The 16492-nt window shown below is 34.6% G+C and overlaps 2 protein-coding genes across 4 annotated transcripts in view; one reads left to right on the top strand and one right to left on the bottom strand.

Annotated features, from left to right (window-relative positions):
• The window catches only part of OLA1 (Obg like ATPase 1), a 184604-nt gene that overhangs the window by 64786 nt on the left and 103326 nt on the right, over positions 1-16492 (top strand). The window lies entirely within an intron of this gene.
• LOC104658419 (uncharacterized protein KIAA1143-like) lies at positions 1532-2333 on the bottom strand. Its single transcript, XM_010358465.2, is given in 1 exon segment — positions 1532-2333. A coding segment is annotated over 1 exon segment (465 nt). The 5' UTR covers positions 2318-2333; the 3' UTR covers positions 1532-1852.

The following is a 16492-nucleotide window of genomic DNA, read 5'->3' on the forward strand; positions in this document are numbered from 1 at the left end:
CAGCACAGTAGCATCACCAGAATACCCGTGTCAGCTGTTAGAGAACAACAACAACCAACAGCAGTAGGCTTTCAGTCTCCATCTATGATGCTGTGTTTTGATAAAAAGGTTACTGTATACTGTATTTATTTATTTATTTATTTAGGAGAAAAGAAATATTAGAGGCAAGTGAAGGACTAGAAAGTGGGTTTTGTAGGCATGAGGAGACATTCTGCTGGATGGTTTTTAAAAATGTTTGCTTCAGATCATCTGCCTCATTAATGATGTTTTTTTGTCTTAGCAACCTGTCTTTGATTTTATAAACTGACGTGATTCCTTGTTCTGTTGTGAACACATGCTGTTCTAGTCCTTTTATAAGCCCATCACACATTTTCACCATGTGGTCTATATGTACTTCTGCAGAATTAACGTCCTCTTCATCATTGGTATTATCATGATCACCTTGATTCAGAACAATTTTGGCCGTTTAACCATTGGTCAATGAATGAACAACTGGAGCCTCATTATTGATGTTAAAAACGTCTTTGATATTCGGTTATTCCAGCTTGCTGACAGACTCTGAAGGTATATATTTTGCATATATAAGGAGGTCAGGCATCATTTTTTCTCACTGGACATACAGAATCCTTCACAGTCACCACCTTGTTCATCATCATCACTCAATATAGTCACAGGACAGAGGTTGTGTCTTTAGTTACTGTGTTCCAAGCATTGGCAACAGCATATGTGGCATCCTTCATGCTAAACTCCTTTTGAAAACTTTCCATACCCATGCCTCTGTTCACTGCTACTAGCATGCTATTCAAGAAAGTGTTTTTATATTTACTCTTCGTTGATCTAAGGATACCCTGGTATCCTTTAACATGACTTAGTTAAAGAAGTCACATTGGAGGAAAGCACGTGGCATAAACATTACTTTTGATGAGAATTTCAGCTGGAGGATGAGCAAAACAGTTTCCAGGGAATAGCAAGATCTTGTAGTTGTCATTCAGTCCAGCTTCCCTGCAGTGAGCATGAGCTGCTGGTACAAAATGTTTGTGAAACCAATTAGAAATGGTGTCTGTGGTGATCCATATCTTTTTGTTAGCATAATGGACCGGTAAGAAGTTCACTCCTTGAAAATAGCAAGGATGCAAGCTTTTGGCTCTCACAGCAAGTGTGCCTGCTGTATTAGCACATCCTAGCACAGGTATTCTGTTGTTGGCATCCTTAATTCCTTAGGAACAGTCTTATTACCTGTAGTCAGTATCTTTCTGGGGCAATAACACCAAAACAGTAGTGATTTTTCTCGAGCAATATAGACTTGTTCTGGCATCACATTTTCATCAGTGATGACCTTGGCAAATGTGTCAGTGAATTTTTCATTGATTTGTGATCAGCAGATGCTTTATCACCACAACATTTTAAAAATTGAATGGAGTGTCTTAAATTTCTACAACCAGGCTGTTGAGTATTCACAATCCCCTTTAATTTTTAGTTCTTCAGTAGATCTTTGCTTGTTTTTTGATCATATTTTTTTATTTTTTATTTTTTTGCAACACAACTGTATTTATAAAATTTTGTTTACACACAAAAAAATGTATTTTGCTTAAAAATATAATTTACATACATATACAACCACACAAGGGAAATAACAAAATGTTAATACTAGCTAATTTCTATAGAGTTGGCATTTTAAGTCAGAGGGGTCAATACCCCTCTGATTGATGAATAGATGTAGTTTATTAAATTTTTTTCTCTATTTCCTAAACTTTCTATAAGGAACTTGTAGTGTCTTTATAATAGGAAAAAATGTTATTTTAAAAAACACTCCATATACTTTCAAAGTAGACTAAATTCAAAATATTTACACTTACTCATTTTCATCTTCGTTGTCAAAAGAAAGGAGGCTACTATTTTTAATTTGTTTTTGTGAGCTCTTTTTGACCGAGTCCTGATTTATTTCATCTTCATTTGGCTTCTTCTTTTTTGAGCTTGCTGTTAAACCTGAATATTTTTCATCTGAGGGACGCTTGACTGGTTTTCAGTATATGATTCTTCCATCAGCTGGAGCTGGTTCTTCATCTGCTTTGGCAGCCTTTATTTCTGCTTTAATTTTCATGACTTCTTCAACTGACAGGTCTCCCCTTTTCAAAACCACCACTTGAGGCTGTTCATCTTCTTTGTCACTGTGATTTCCATCTTCATCTGGGGGCTGAGGCTGAATTCTCTTACTCTCTATGGTGGGTCCCTCCCTGTAGCCGACCCGTTCCTTGAAGCGGGCCAGAAACGCTGGCTCGGCTGGCCGTACGTACGATACCTGGTTCCGCTTGCTCATGGTAGCTCTGGGTAAAGACTGATCATATTATTAAGTGGCATGTGTTCACTGTGATACTGATGGATCCACTTTTTCAATACATGATTGAGATCTTCATTTTTGGCTTTATTTGGTGTTTTTCTGTTTTTCATTAACTTCTGTTCATCACTTTTGGTATAGAGTGCCAACAGTTTATACCCTCGTTTCTTCGTGTCATATATGGTGGACATTTCAACACCATGCTCTCCTGTAGGACGTTTCACACTTACACCACTGTTCAATTTCTCCAGGTCTTTCTGTGCTATAGATAAACATAAACACTTCCTTTTTTTTCTTATCACTGTTAGCTGTAGGGGCATCAGCAGGCCTTTTTTTTTTTTTTTTTTTTTTTTTTTTTGACATTTTCAAGAATATTTTTACACCCCAGAGCACAGAATAAGCGAAAAACAAGTGAGTAATGCACATAGGTCTTGGCCCTATGTGGGAACATCAGCAGGGAACCTGTGTGTCCAGCCTGCACAACACATGCCATTTTATACCCTTTGTGGATGTGCTTGCATGGAGGTGTCTGGGTATGATCGGAAAAGATATGCCAGCTCAAGAGGGCTGAGAGGATCTTCTTTCCTCTTGGATATGCTGAGTAAACTGTGTGCTGTGTGCTTGCATTTTGACTGTGAGCTGTCACAGAAGTCAGGTTTGGAATTTTCCACCTGTGGCGTCATGTTGGAGCTCATAAAGTTTTGGATATTGGAGCATTTTGGATTTCAGATTTTTGGATTATGGAGTTCAACCTGTATCTTGTCAAGCTTATTTCCTTTTCATATTCAGAGTGTTTGGTCTTGTTTATTTTTTCCATATAAACTTAAGAATCAGCTTTCTACATCCTACAAGTAGAAATCTTGTTGGAATTATTATTATGAAGACAATACATTTATACATTAACTTACTTACATGTTTTGAATCTTCCCATTCAAAAACATGATACGTTCTTTTACTTGTTGAAGTATACTATTGGAGCATTTAGAAATGTGTTAAAGGTCTCTCATGTTGGTTTTGCATATTTCTTGTAAAGTTTATTTCTAGATGTCTTGTCTCTTTTTTGTTGGTATTGTAAATGTGGTATTCTCTTGTGTTATGTTTTCTGATTGCTGTTTATATATGAAAAATACTTTATTTATGTATTTATTTGAGATGGAGTCTTGCTTTGTCATCTAGGCTGGAGTGCAGTGGCGCAATCTTGGCTCACTGCAACCTCTACCTCCTGGGTTCACTCGATTCTCCTGCCTCAGCCTCCCAAGTAGCTAGGACTACAGGCACGTGCCACCACACCTGGCTAATTTTTGTATTTTTAGTAGAAGCGAGGTTTCACCATGTTGGCCAGGCTGGTCTTTAACTCCTGACCTCAGGTGATCCAGTTGCCTCAGCCTCCCAATGTGCTGGGATTACAGGCATGAGCCACCGTGCCCGGCCTGAAAAATTCTTTAAAAGAACAGTTTGTTTGCATAATTCTTTATTAATAACTGTAGAGATTACCTAAGGAAAATGTGAAAAATATACTTTCTTCCTTAGTGACTAATATATAGGTTGAATATATAAAGCTTGTATGTTTGAAATTCTCAGACTACTTTATACTCATATTTAAATTATGCATTTCAGACTATCATTGGGAATTAATGATAAATCAGCATCAGTAGAATGAATGTATAAACTCAACATAGCAAAAGCCTTCCTGGATGAGGTAGGTTTTAAAGAAATACTTGAAAGATGGATTAAATACAGATGAGAGGAAATTGGATCTAGCACATTAATTCAGTGCAGTGGAATACTATGCAGGCTGTATTAAAGTGGAAAGCTGTCTGTCACACTACAAGTGAAAGAATAGATTATACATAGAAGCATTCTGGTTTGTTTAACCAAAAAAAAAAAAAAAAAAAATAGGCTCATAGGAAAAAAGTCTCAAAAAATAAGTATTCGAATGTTGACAGTGGTTATTTATAGATTTCTAGGTGATTTCTTCTTTTACCTATGTATTTTAATGGTGATTACTAGTTGTCCACTATAATCCATGCTCTCCTTCTTCTTGGCACATGGCTGCTCATCTTTACTACATTTTATTTCATTTTATTTTTTTACTACATTTCCCAATTTACCTTGAGAATATGTGTTTGTGTTTTCTGCAATGGGTTGTGAAAAGAATTGGTATGTGACACTTTTTGGCCTGGATCTCAAGACATTGTGCCTTTCCTAGTAGTTGCTCTTTTCCTTTTATGCTGTTTTAATTGGAAGTACTCAGACCATTCAGATGATGACAGTGCCTTAGAGAATAGCAGAGCCATGACTTGGAAAGTACCTGAATCTGTGAATGACTACAAGGAACGGGGAGCTGCTCCACCAAGCTGGACCATTTATGTTAAGATTGAAATTAAAGAGAAATAAACTTTTCTGTTTGTGAAGCCACAGTATTTTGGAATCTCTTTTACTTCCATAGCCTTATTTACCCTAGCTAATATATCTGTATTTTCTTCATATATTATAGACATACATATTACTTTATAATTTTAAAAAAAGCTACTTTTCAAACAACTTGAGAACATACTATGCATATGATGCTTAAACTTGCTTTTCTTGTTTAATATAGTCTGAATATCTTGCCCATTTTGTTGAAATAAATGTTTTATTTTGGAACAGTGTTAGATTTACAGAAAAGTTTCACAGATAATACATAGAGTTCTCATATACACCTCACTCAGTTTCCATTACCTCTTATGTTATCGTTTTACTGTGATACATTTGTCAAAACTAAGGAACCAACACTGGTATATTGCTGTTAACTAAACTGTAGACTTCATTTAGATTTCACCAGTTTCCACTAATGTCATTTTTCTGTTCCAGGATTCAATCCAGGATATCACATTACATTTACTTGTCATGTTTCCTTAGTCTTCTCTGTTCTCCTGATAGTTTCTTAGTCTTTCTTTATTTTTCATAACCTTGACATCCTTCACTGTTCAAATATTTTATAGACTATTCCTTATATTGGGCTCATCTGATATCTTCCTCATGATTAGACTGGGTTGTGGGTTTTTGGAAAGAATATTATAGAGGTAAAGTACACTTCACATCATATCCTGGAGTACGTGATAACTACATGCCATTAGTGATCTTCCTTGCTTGGTTAAGGTAATGTTGGTCAGGTTTCTTCACTGTGAAGTTACTGTTCTTTCCTTTCCATATTTTCTTTTGAAAGCAGGATAAACTTAGGCCACTCTCAAAGCAGAGGAGGAAACACTCATTTTTAAATGCTAAATTTAATTTGATAGATGTCAGTCTTCATGTTCACCAGACCAACATTGAATACTTGGATTATTATAAAAAACTTTCATCCTATGGACAGCTGAGCAGCCAGCATGGAATCAGGCTGGAATTTCCTTCTTTAGTTGCATGGACTATAGCCTGCTGGTTGAGAACAAGAGAGGAAGAAATGAAATCAAAGAATATACCTGTGTCTCAACCCCAAAGCCCCAGTTTTTCTTTTGGTCATCTTGATTTGGAAATCAAAGCTAAATTCCTATCTTTAGAGACCTGAACATTTCTGATAGTATTAATGAGAAGAAGAGATATTGAGTACCCTTTATTGAGTTCCTCTTGAGATCAGGACTCTGCAAGGCCTTCTACATGAATCATCTCATTTAATCCTAAGAGGAAAGTACTACTATTATCTACATTTTACAAATGAGGAAACTGAGACTTAGATTTTGACTTGCTTAACACTTCCAATGTGTAAGTGGTAGCATCCAGATCAAAATCGTCGTTTGCTTATTTTTGCCCTCTTACACATCACAGTACCACTAGTTCTACATCAATGAGAACAGTCTAGTTATCAGAGGAGTATGGTATTCGATAGAGGGATAAGGTAGCTATTTGGGAGTACTGAACAGATAGCATGGAGAGATAAAGGCCACTAATGCTAAGTGGTGAATTCAGATTTTCCAGCTAGGGTTCTCCCTTCTCCAACCTGGATCTTGTGTGCTCTGTTTTCTACATGTTTTCTGTACCCTAGTGCATACTTCCTGAAATATCTGAAGAAACCCATGAGAGACTGAATTCTTCTGGTCTCAGTTTGGCTCCTCATTGCACAGCTCATGGCTGGATTATCAAGTCTGGCTTTGCTGTTTGCCAGCTCATTCTGATGCCAGTGGCCTACTTTCTGCTAACTTAGAGTCTTGGTGTGCCAACACATTGTAACTAATCCCTCCCTCAGAACTGCACTTGTTGTATTTTTTTCTGGGAGTAAGTTATGTGCAGCTACAGTAGTTATATTAGCCAAGATTGACCATTTTTTTTTGCTGAAGTAGTGTCCCATTTTATTAAAGATGTGATGCTGGGCTTCCAAAAAAATGGCATTTTTAGAGATTGTATGGAGCCACTTAACAGTGAAACTTTTGAACATTTTATTAACTGGGGCAGTACACACTTTTCAGTGAACTAAATTCTTTGACAAACAGTGAGATTCTGGCATTTATGGAAAACTTTTAGTTTAACTCCCACAATTAGATGAGGTAATTGGGGATGGAGTAACTGACAGTTTTGTTGTCACCATCAAATCAACTCAAAACATCTTGGATATTGCATGGCATCTTACAAACAGGATAAAAAGACAGCCCTAACCTGGAGAGACCTGCTTGGGAAGGTTGTTGATAAGATGGTGAATTGAGGGATGAAAACAGGGATTTTTTTTTATTTAGGAGAAACAAAAATGATTTTCTGTCTGATAATTATGACCACAGTAATACATTTGTACTGCAGGTGAGTGGCCCATTGCTGCCATATGTGTGCACCTTCCTCAATACCCATTTGTACTTCACAGAAATTGAAATAAATTTTTAAAAAGAAATTAAATTGCATATAATACATGTGGATCACTCTTAACTCTTTTTAATGGCTATGTAGCATTTTGTCATAGGAACATACCACAGTTTACTTAAATGATGGATATTTAGGTCATTTCAGATTTTTAGTTCTTCAAATATTTAACTGTTTCTTCCCTCTTTCAGTTCCTTATTTTATTGAGAAAACAGAGGCAGTCAGAAGAGAATTACCTCCCTCTTTTCCCAGAATTTATTCACTCAAGGATATGATAGTGAACAAACGAAACAAAAATCTGTGCCCTCAAAGTGCTTATATGCTAAAGGAGGGAGATAGACAATAAACAAGGTGTTTAAAAAGTAAAGTATGTTGTATATTAGATTGGTAATAAATACTGAGGAGAAAAAGTAGGGAAGGAGCATAGTATAGTAAGTGTTGGGGTGGAGTTTGTAGTTTTAAAGGCCAGGAGAGATTCACTGAAGTTGACAATTGAGTAAATAACTGAAGGAGGTAAGGGAACAAATCACATAAATATTTGTAAACAGAGGCAACAGCAAATGTGAGTGCCATGAAACTGAGTGAGGCCTGCTGTCTGAGTTCTGTCACCCTACATCCACTTGCATCATATACTCTACCTTTCCCTCTGATTATAACGAGTGAGTTGTCCCTGCCAAGGCTAACCCCATCCACTTGCACATGAAATCTGCTTCCCTCTGTCATATAGGACTGTGATCCTGCTGTCATGCCCTCTTACCTGTGTCACATTTTCTCTCTAGTTGGTTCCCATGAGCTTGCAAACATGCAGTAATATCACCCATCTTTAAACAATGAGCATGAAAGAAAAACAAAACAACAGAGTCCCTTGGCCCTCATTCCCTCCTCTCCCCAGCTACTGTTTTATTTCTTTGTTCGCCTTCACAACAAAGCTAAAAAGAGGTTGTCTCCACTTCTTCACATTCTATTCCTTTTAAAAACCTATTCCAGTGAGGTTTTGCTCCCAAAAGAGTGTTTTAAAATGCCCTTGTTTATGTCACCAGTGACCTCTATGTTGCCAGTTGCTCCTTTTCCATAATTTTCTCTGATAAAGTATTAGCAAATCATGGTTTTTGTTTGTTTGTTTGTTTGTTATTTGTTTTGCCATACTAGAATGTAAGATCCAAGACCATAGATACAGGGGTGCTCTTCAGTATTTGTTGAATGAGTGAGTGAATGATACTACCAGCCTCCTTGTACATACCTTATATGTACCATTGTCCTCTTGCCTGATTTGTTTTCCTTGGAGATAAATACCTAAAAGTACTAAAATGATAATTTCCTAAAAGTACTGAGTCAAAGGGTGTGTGCATTTTTAAATGCTTTTATTACTTGCTATTAAGCAACCTCTTTAACCAAAACATGCAGTTAGGATTTGTTTGTTTTTAAAACTTTGACATTTATCATGGACACTTCTTAAAACAGATTATTTTACTACTTTTGATTTCTATCTTTTCCCAGACTGCCAGGATCAAATGATGTATGCAGAAATTCCAGTGTAACTTGTATTTTCATACTTGAATATTCAGTTAGGGCCAGGTAGGCCAGTAGAAAAGGGTTCTCCTCAAGTTTTGTGTCCACAGGACAGTGAAGACTTAGAATGTCACTGAAGCTGCATGACTGTCTTTAGGAAAAAAGGTTTTAGCCATTATACTGCATCCTGCTGTCTTATCTGAGGAATAACACATTTGCTAGAGGTGCTTTCCTTTAGATTGCTGCCCCAGTCAGAGGTCAAGTATTGTGGTAACTACACTTTTGCTATATTGATTGAAGAAATAGAGCACTAACACACATACAACAAATTTGTACTCAGATTATATGGCTGGATTTCTGGTGCTATACTTAAAGCTGAGGAGTCTGGTTTTACTTATCCGTTCCCAGCATTTTGTAGTCAAAATGCGGATAAAGCTATTGATAAGAATAGAAATGGATACATTTCTCGGTATTAGACTGAAGGTAAAATATTAATAGTTGCCCACATAAATATAATATTTATAACAAACTTTTATTATCAAATCTTTAGATTTTTTTAACCTTCATTGAGAAAAATGTTTCTGCTAATGTTAATTAGCTAGTAACTGCTGTTTTCAATGTGCTTCAATTACAGTATGTTGCTTGATTATATGTTATAAAATAAACTTAAGGTTGCCCTAGGCTGTTAGACTCAGTAGTTTCTGTTAGCTTATAACCTAGAAGCAGATTTCTTATAAATTTGTGAGTAAAGGAGAAAAGTAAAAAATGAAGCTCTATCAAGATATTTTTCTATTTTATTATGCTTTCTCATTAAATCACTCTCTTTCTGGTTCTCATTATGTGAGTTGCAAGTGAAAAGTTGCCAGTCCAGAATGTTTCAGAAACATGGAGCGTTTCAATTATAGCTATCACTACTGTCTAATAATTGATAGCAAACATTTATTAAGTGCTTACGATGTCAGATGTCAAACCCTAAGGTCTGGGTTAGTAAAATTCATAATATATCTGTCTTTAAGAAGTTTGAAGCCCAGTGGAACAATTAAGACAAATGATGAAATTCTTTACAATTCAGATTTAGTCAGTAAGTAAATGTTAGTAAATCTGCTTTGTAAGGAGCATGTCGTTTTAGGAAATTTATTATAATATTGTTACCCAGTAGATATGTCTAAAAACCTTTATATGTTTATCCCACATGAACCTTTTTCTGTTTTTCAGATAATTCAGCAAAAATATTTATAGGTTCCATAACTGTTGATATTGAAGAGTTTTTTAAAGAAGTATTCCTAAGTTAATATAAGATTCCCATAGATCAGCCTTTAGTGTAGCAAATATATATATTTGAATATCTAGCATATGGACATGAAGTTTTGAATATTTAATAAACTGAAGTCAGTATACTATACTGAGTACTTATGTGTAACTGTTTTGAGACGTTTCTATTTATTTAAACTTTGATGTATTGTACAATAGCTAGTCATTTCTCACAGTTTGTCAAACTGTAACCATAAAGTTACACTTTAGGAATTTAGTTTTTAAGTTTTTTGGTTTTTTTTCTTTTCATGGTAATGTTTTTTTTTTTTTTTTTTTTTTTTTTGAGACGGAGTCTCGCTCTGTCGCCCAGGCTGGAGTGCAGTGGCCGGATCTCAGCTCACTGCAAGCTCCGCCTCCCGGGTTTACGCCATTCTCCTGCCTCCGCCTCCCAAGTAGCTGGGACTACAGGCGCCCGCCAACTCGCCCGGCTAGTTTTTTTGTATTTTTTAGTAGAGACGGGGTTTCGCCGTGTTAGCTAGGTTGGTCTCGATCTCCTGACCTCGTGATCCACCCGTCTCGGCCTCCCAAAGTGCTGGGATTACAGGCTTGAGCCACCGCGCCCAGCCCATGGTAATGTTTTATCCTGGATATGTGTAAAATAAACTACTTACAGTTAAAAAATACATACGCTCCTGTGCATATAATTTTCTGCCCATTCATTATCCTTTTAACTTAAGCATTATCTTTGGTTAAAATCGCTACTCACATTTGCTTTTTAAAATACTTAATGTAGTTTTAATATAAGTTATATAGCTCAGATCATAAACTAAACCAATACAAAATAAGACAAGTAAGAAATGGATAAGATATGGCATCTTTCTTGCTATACTCATTCCTTTCTGGTGGAAGTGGAACTTTTGAAAATAGAAGGTAATACTGTTTAGGAGCAAAGTTTTAATTTTGTTCTTATTGAAATAATTGATAAATTGCTTATTTCTTTGTAAATTTGTACTTAGTTTCAGAAGTCAGGAGTTTATCAAGTTTGTACAAGTTTTTTGGAACTAGTTTTACAACATAAAATAATTTTGCTATCTTCTCATTTTGTGATTAGACATTTAAATCAAATATAAAACTTAGGTTAAAGATGTTGAATAGAAAATAGCATATATACTATATATGTGATTTGAAATGTACTTTGTTCATAGGCCCGTATAAAGACAGTTTAAGTTAGCTGGCCTAATGTATGCAGAAAGTAATAACAATTTGATCATATCAAGTGTATGTTTATCTTAAGGAAGTAGAGTAACTTTACTATATTTTTTCTTGCTCGTGAATTAATTAAATTTCTATCTTACTTTTCCAGATCCACCAGTTCCACCAGGCTTTGAAACTGGTGATTATTTATAGTGTTCCTTTGTGGAAGGAGTGGATTTATAAATTAAAATTGTCTTGTTTTACCAGTGTTTATTTTGATTTAGTTTATTCATAAAATTAGTTTAGTTCTTCCCAGACAGCTGTGTTTTGATTTAATTAATAAACAGAAAATAGGTGTTTTTAACTTTTGCATAGGCTTATAATATGCCACCAAACATCTATAATAAATACTGAAATAAATACCTGTATTTGGCTAATACCTATAATAAATACTGAATGTTAATGAAATTATTACATAGCATTGAACCTTTAGGTGTAAAAAGAGTTTGGATAAATTAGCTGTAGTTTAGTAGCAATTTGAAATGTACAGCTTTTTTTTTTTTATGTGGTTTAATTCAATATTTAAAAAATAGGGCTAGTATATTTTGAAATCACTAGAGAATTAGTTGAATTGGGGAAAAGTCAACAACTTTTTGTAAATTAAGTTTTTTTTGAGATCTATTCTTTCCTTTTAATTGATATTAATTTTCTGAGAAGTTGATGTTAATTTTCTGATTAATCATTTTAGGTTGTGTCTGAAAAAATTTTAAGAAATCCAAATGTATTTGATTTTTTTAAGCTGGCTGACTTTGTCAAAAGTCTGGAAAAAATTTAAGAAATTCAAATGTACTTGATTTTATTAAGCTGGCAGACTTTGTCGAAAGTCTGAAAAAAATTTAAGAAATCCAAATATACTTGATTTTATTAAGCTAGCTGACTTTGTCAAAAGTCCATTGCTGTTTGCTTAAGGTTTCTAGCTTTTGCAGCAGAGGATAATAGTGCTCTTAAATTGGATTTATGCTAACTTTTAAGAAACATATTTGTTCCAAGCAGTCTAAGAAGTGCAGAGATCCATGTCAATATTCAGAATTCATATTTTCCTTGAACAGAAGGTTGTGATAAAATGGTACATGGTGTGTTTTCATTGCCTGTTGAAAGACTTTCATGCAGTTAAAATAAGCATTTTGATGGTGGTTGAATTAAGAGTTTTTGTCAGTCTCTTCTCATCATGGATGATTAGACTAAAACGTCTGCTTGTCTTGACTTGAGATCACCACAGCTTCAGATAACATGCTTTGTGATTGAAGGTCGAAATATTTTGAATTCTAATAGGCTGCCAGATGAATTGCTTGAAATAGACTGTAAAATTTCAAGGCTTCCTTTTCCATCTGCTGTGAAAAGAACCATTGGGAATGGTTGAGCTTGATGATCATAGAATTACTGGATGGTGATTCTAAAACCCTCAAAGGGAAGTTGCTATGGAGATCTAGTTCCAAACTGTGAAATGATTCACCTTTGAAAGGCTGCAGGGTCTGAGAAGCTGAACACATCATTGTTCAGGTGGTCATTGGTTAGGAAATTGCTGGTGCCTGTGTAATCAGCACTCCTGTGGTAGTTAACGATCTAAAAAGGTTTGTTCTGAACGATGTGGGACAACAGCAATGTGCATAAGATGGCTTCTCTCAATCATGGTCTGCTCAGCCTGGTGCTTGTAAAAATACAGCAAACTAAATAGCACAGAAATGAATTGCTTTATTGAGGGAATCTTTTGAAAACAAAATTTTGAATTGATGAGTTTAGCATCTAAGATAAAATGGTTCTTCTTGAAAATAAAGTTTTTGCAGAAACATGCATTGTTTTCTTTATTTTAATTCATCCCCATACCTCCCACTTTTTGTGATAAAAAGCTCTTTGTCTCTCTAGGTGTAAGACCTTACCATGATGAAATGTTTAGCTTTTGATATCCTAGAGTACTGTTTCAACAGCCTTCTTGCATAAGCACAGGGGGCACCTGAGAAGGAGTTTAGAAAAGCCCCTCGTCATTGAGAATGGGTCTAGGAAATCCCCAAATCATTAGAAGTAGAAAGTAATTAATCCACTTACAGCAAATTGTTTCCCGTCAAATTGTTTTTTATTTGCCTATTTGTGACATGTATTTTAAATTGCTATCTTTTCCAATTTTTGTTTTTATTAAATCAACTTTCGTTTTTATTTCTGGAAACCTGAGGCCAAAATAATTTTTGAAATTCATTTAACAGCAAATTATTATAAACTGCTATTCTCCCATATTAAGATTTCAAAATAGGTAAAATTCAATCTTAGTTAATTTCCTATCAGCCTATAATGGTGAACTTTAGTAATCAAGTATGAAATCTTATCAAAAATAATGTATGTATATCAAGTTTGTCTGTATGGTGTTTTCTCCAGACAACATTAAGGTAAAATATACATGTAACAAAAATCATATATTCTTAGTGTACAGTTTGATGAAGTTTATTGTACACAGTTGTAGATCTACTATCACAGTCAAAATACACAATGTTTCAATCATCCTAAAATGTTTCTTTGTGTCCTTTTGCAGTTGATCCTCTCCCCTAACCCTTATCCTTAAGTACTCACTGATCTGCTTTCTATTGTTGCATTTTTATTATATTTAAAATTTCATGTAGTATCATACAGTATATAGTTTTTTCTGTTTGACCTTTTTTAAACCTAGCATAATGTTTTTGATATTCATTCATATTGTGTACATTAATACTTCCTTATTACTATGTAGCCTTTAATATTATCAGTTTGCTTGTCCATTCATTAACTGGTGGACATTTGAATTGTTTCCAGTTTTTATTGTTATGAACTATTTGTGTAGAAATGTATGTATAGATATATGTTTCTATTTCTTTTGGGTAAATATCTAGAAATTGGATTGCTGAAGTGTATGGTAACTGTATGTTTAGCTTTATAAAATACTGCCGGCCGGGCGCGGTGGCTCAAGCCTGTAATCCCAGCACTTTGGGAGGCTGGACGGGCGGATCACGAGGTCAGGAGATCGAGACCATCCTGGCTAACATGGTGAAACCCCGTCTCTACTAAAAAAATACAAAAAACTAGCTGGGTGAGGTGGCGGGCACCTGTAGTCCCAGCTACTCGGGAGGCTGAGGCAGGAGAATGGCCTAAACCCGGGAGGCGGAGCTTGCAGTGAGCTGAGATCCGGCCACTGCACTCCAGCCTGGGCCACAGAGCAAGACTCCGTCTCAAAAAAAAAAAAAAAAAATACTGCCATACTGTTTTCCAAAGTGACTGTAACATTTTGATTTCTAACCAGCAATATGAGTTCCAGTTCCTCCACATCCTTTCTAACACTTGATATTGTCAATTGTTTCTAGTTTAGGCATTATAGAGAATATTTCATTGTGGCTGTCATTTCTGTTTTCCAGCCTATTAGTGATGACCGTTTTTCGTTTGCTTACTTCCAAACTGTATATCTTCTTTGGTGAAGTGTCTGTTTAAATCTTTTGTCCATTTTTAGTTGGATTATTTGTCTTCTTTTGAGTGGAAAGAGTTCTTTACATATTCTAGATACAAATTCTTTGTTAAGTATATATTATATGAAATTTTCTCCTAGTCTGTGGCTGGCTTTTTTTTTTTTTTAAATTATGTCTTTCAAAGAACAAAATTTTTCATTAGGATGTTCATTTTATCAGTTGATTTTCTCTGATATTTGTGTTTTTTGTGTCTGGTTCAGAAATCTTTACCCAGCGCAGTGTTACAGATATTTTCTTTTGTTAAAGTTTAATATTAAATAACTTTAGCTCTTACATTCAGGCCTATCATCTTTCTAGTTAATTTTGCATATGGCATGGGGTAAGGTGTTAATTTTCTTCCATAGAGATGCATAGTTTTTCCAGAATCATTTGTTGAATATTTTTCTCTCACTGAATTAACTTGGCACCTTGTCAAAAATCAATTCACTGTTTTAGGAGGTCAAGTGCAGGTCAGTTTATGCACTCTATTCTGTTCCATTGATCTATTTGTTTTGGCAGTACTATACTGTCTTGATTACTATAGCTTTAGAGTAAGTCTTAAAATTAGATAGTGTAGGTCTTCTGACCCTTTTCCTATTTTTTAAGATTTCTTTAGCTTTTCTAGTTCCTTTGCATTTCTGTATAAAGTTAAGAACCTGAAAAAAAAGCTTGCTGGAATGTTTTGATTTTTGACTTTGTATTGAAACTGTCAGTGGAGACTACCAATCCATGAAGGTGATAAATTTTTAAATTTATTTGGATCTCTTCTCAACAGTCTTTGATAGGTTACAGAGTATAAATCTTATACATATTTTGTTCATTTTATCCCTAGGTATTTAATATTTTTCTGCTATTATAAGTTATATTATAGGTTAGTTTTAGAAGCCCCTAATCAGGTTGAAGTAGTTATCCATTATTCCTAGTTTGCTGAGAGTTTTTATCCTGAATAGGTGTTGAATTTTGTCAAATGAATTTCTTTTATCTATTGGAATGATCTGGTTTTTCCTTTTTATTCTATTAATATGGTGAATTACATAGACTGATTTTTGAATGGTAAGCTTTTGTTATTCCCAAGATGAATTCACTCTGTCATTATAAATAAACCTGTGTGCTTTTGAATTTGATTTGCTAAAAATGTTTTAAAGGATTTTTACATCTGTATTAATGAGGGATTATTGTTTCTGTGGTTTTCTTTTATTGTAATTTTTGTCAGAATTTGATACCAGGGTAATATGAACCTTGTAAAAATCACTTGTGAAGTATTTTCTCTTTGATTTCCTGGAAGAATTTATGGAGGATTCATGTTATTTCTCCCCTAAATGCTTGATAAAATTTACCATTAAAGCCATCTAGGCATGGAGTTTTATCTTTTATTTTTATTGTTTTTTTTTGTGGGAAGGTTTTTATTTCAGATTCAATTTCTTGAACCGATGTAGGACTATTCTTATTTTCTATTTCTTCTTAGTTCAGTTTTGGTAATTTTTGTCTTTCTAGCATTTTGATTACTTCATTTAAGCTGTCAAATTTATTGGGCATAAAATTATTAATATTCTCATTGTATGTTTAATGACTTAGGACCTATAATGTCTCCTCTTTCCTTCGTGATGTTAGAATGAAGTGTAATTTTTGTCTTTCTTTTTGATTAGTCTATCTAGTGGTTTATCAATTTTGTTGAGCTTTTTAAAGAACTATGGGTTTCACTGATTTTTTTTTTCTTTGTTCATTTCCTATTTCACCAGTTTATTCTCATATCTTTTATTATTTCCTTCTTTCTACCTATTTGGGTATTTTAAAATTACTTAAGACCTTTTTTTTAACAGGTGCTTACAGGTTGTTGACTTATAAAAAAATCAAGTTG

Source organism: Rhinopithecus roxellana, chromosome 14 (genome assembly GCF_007565055.1).
Source record: "Rhinopithecus roxellana isolate Shanxi Qingling chromosome 14, ASM756505v1, whole genome shotgun sequence".
NCBI lineage: Eukaryota > Metazoa > Chordata > Mammalia > Primates > Cercopithecidae > Rhinopithecus > Rhinopithecus roxellana.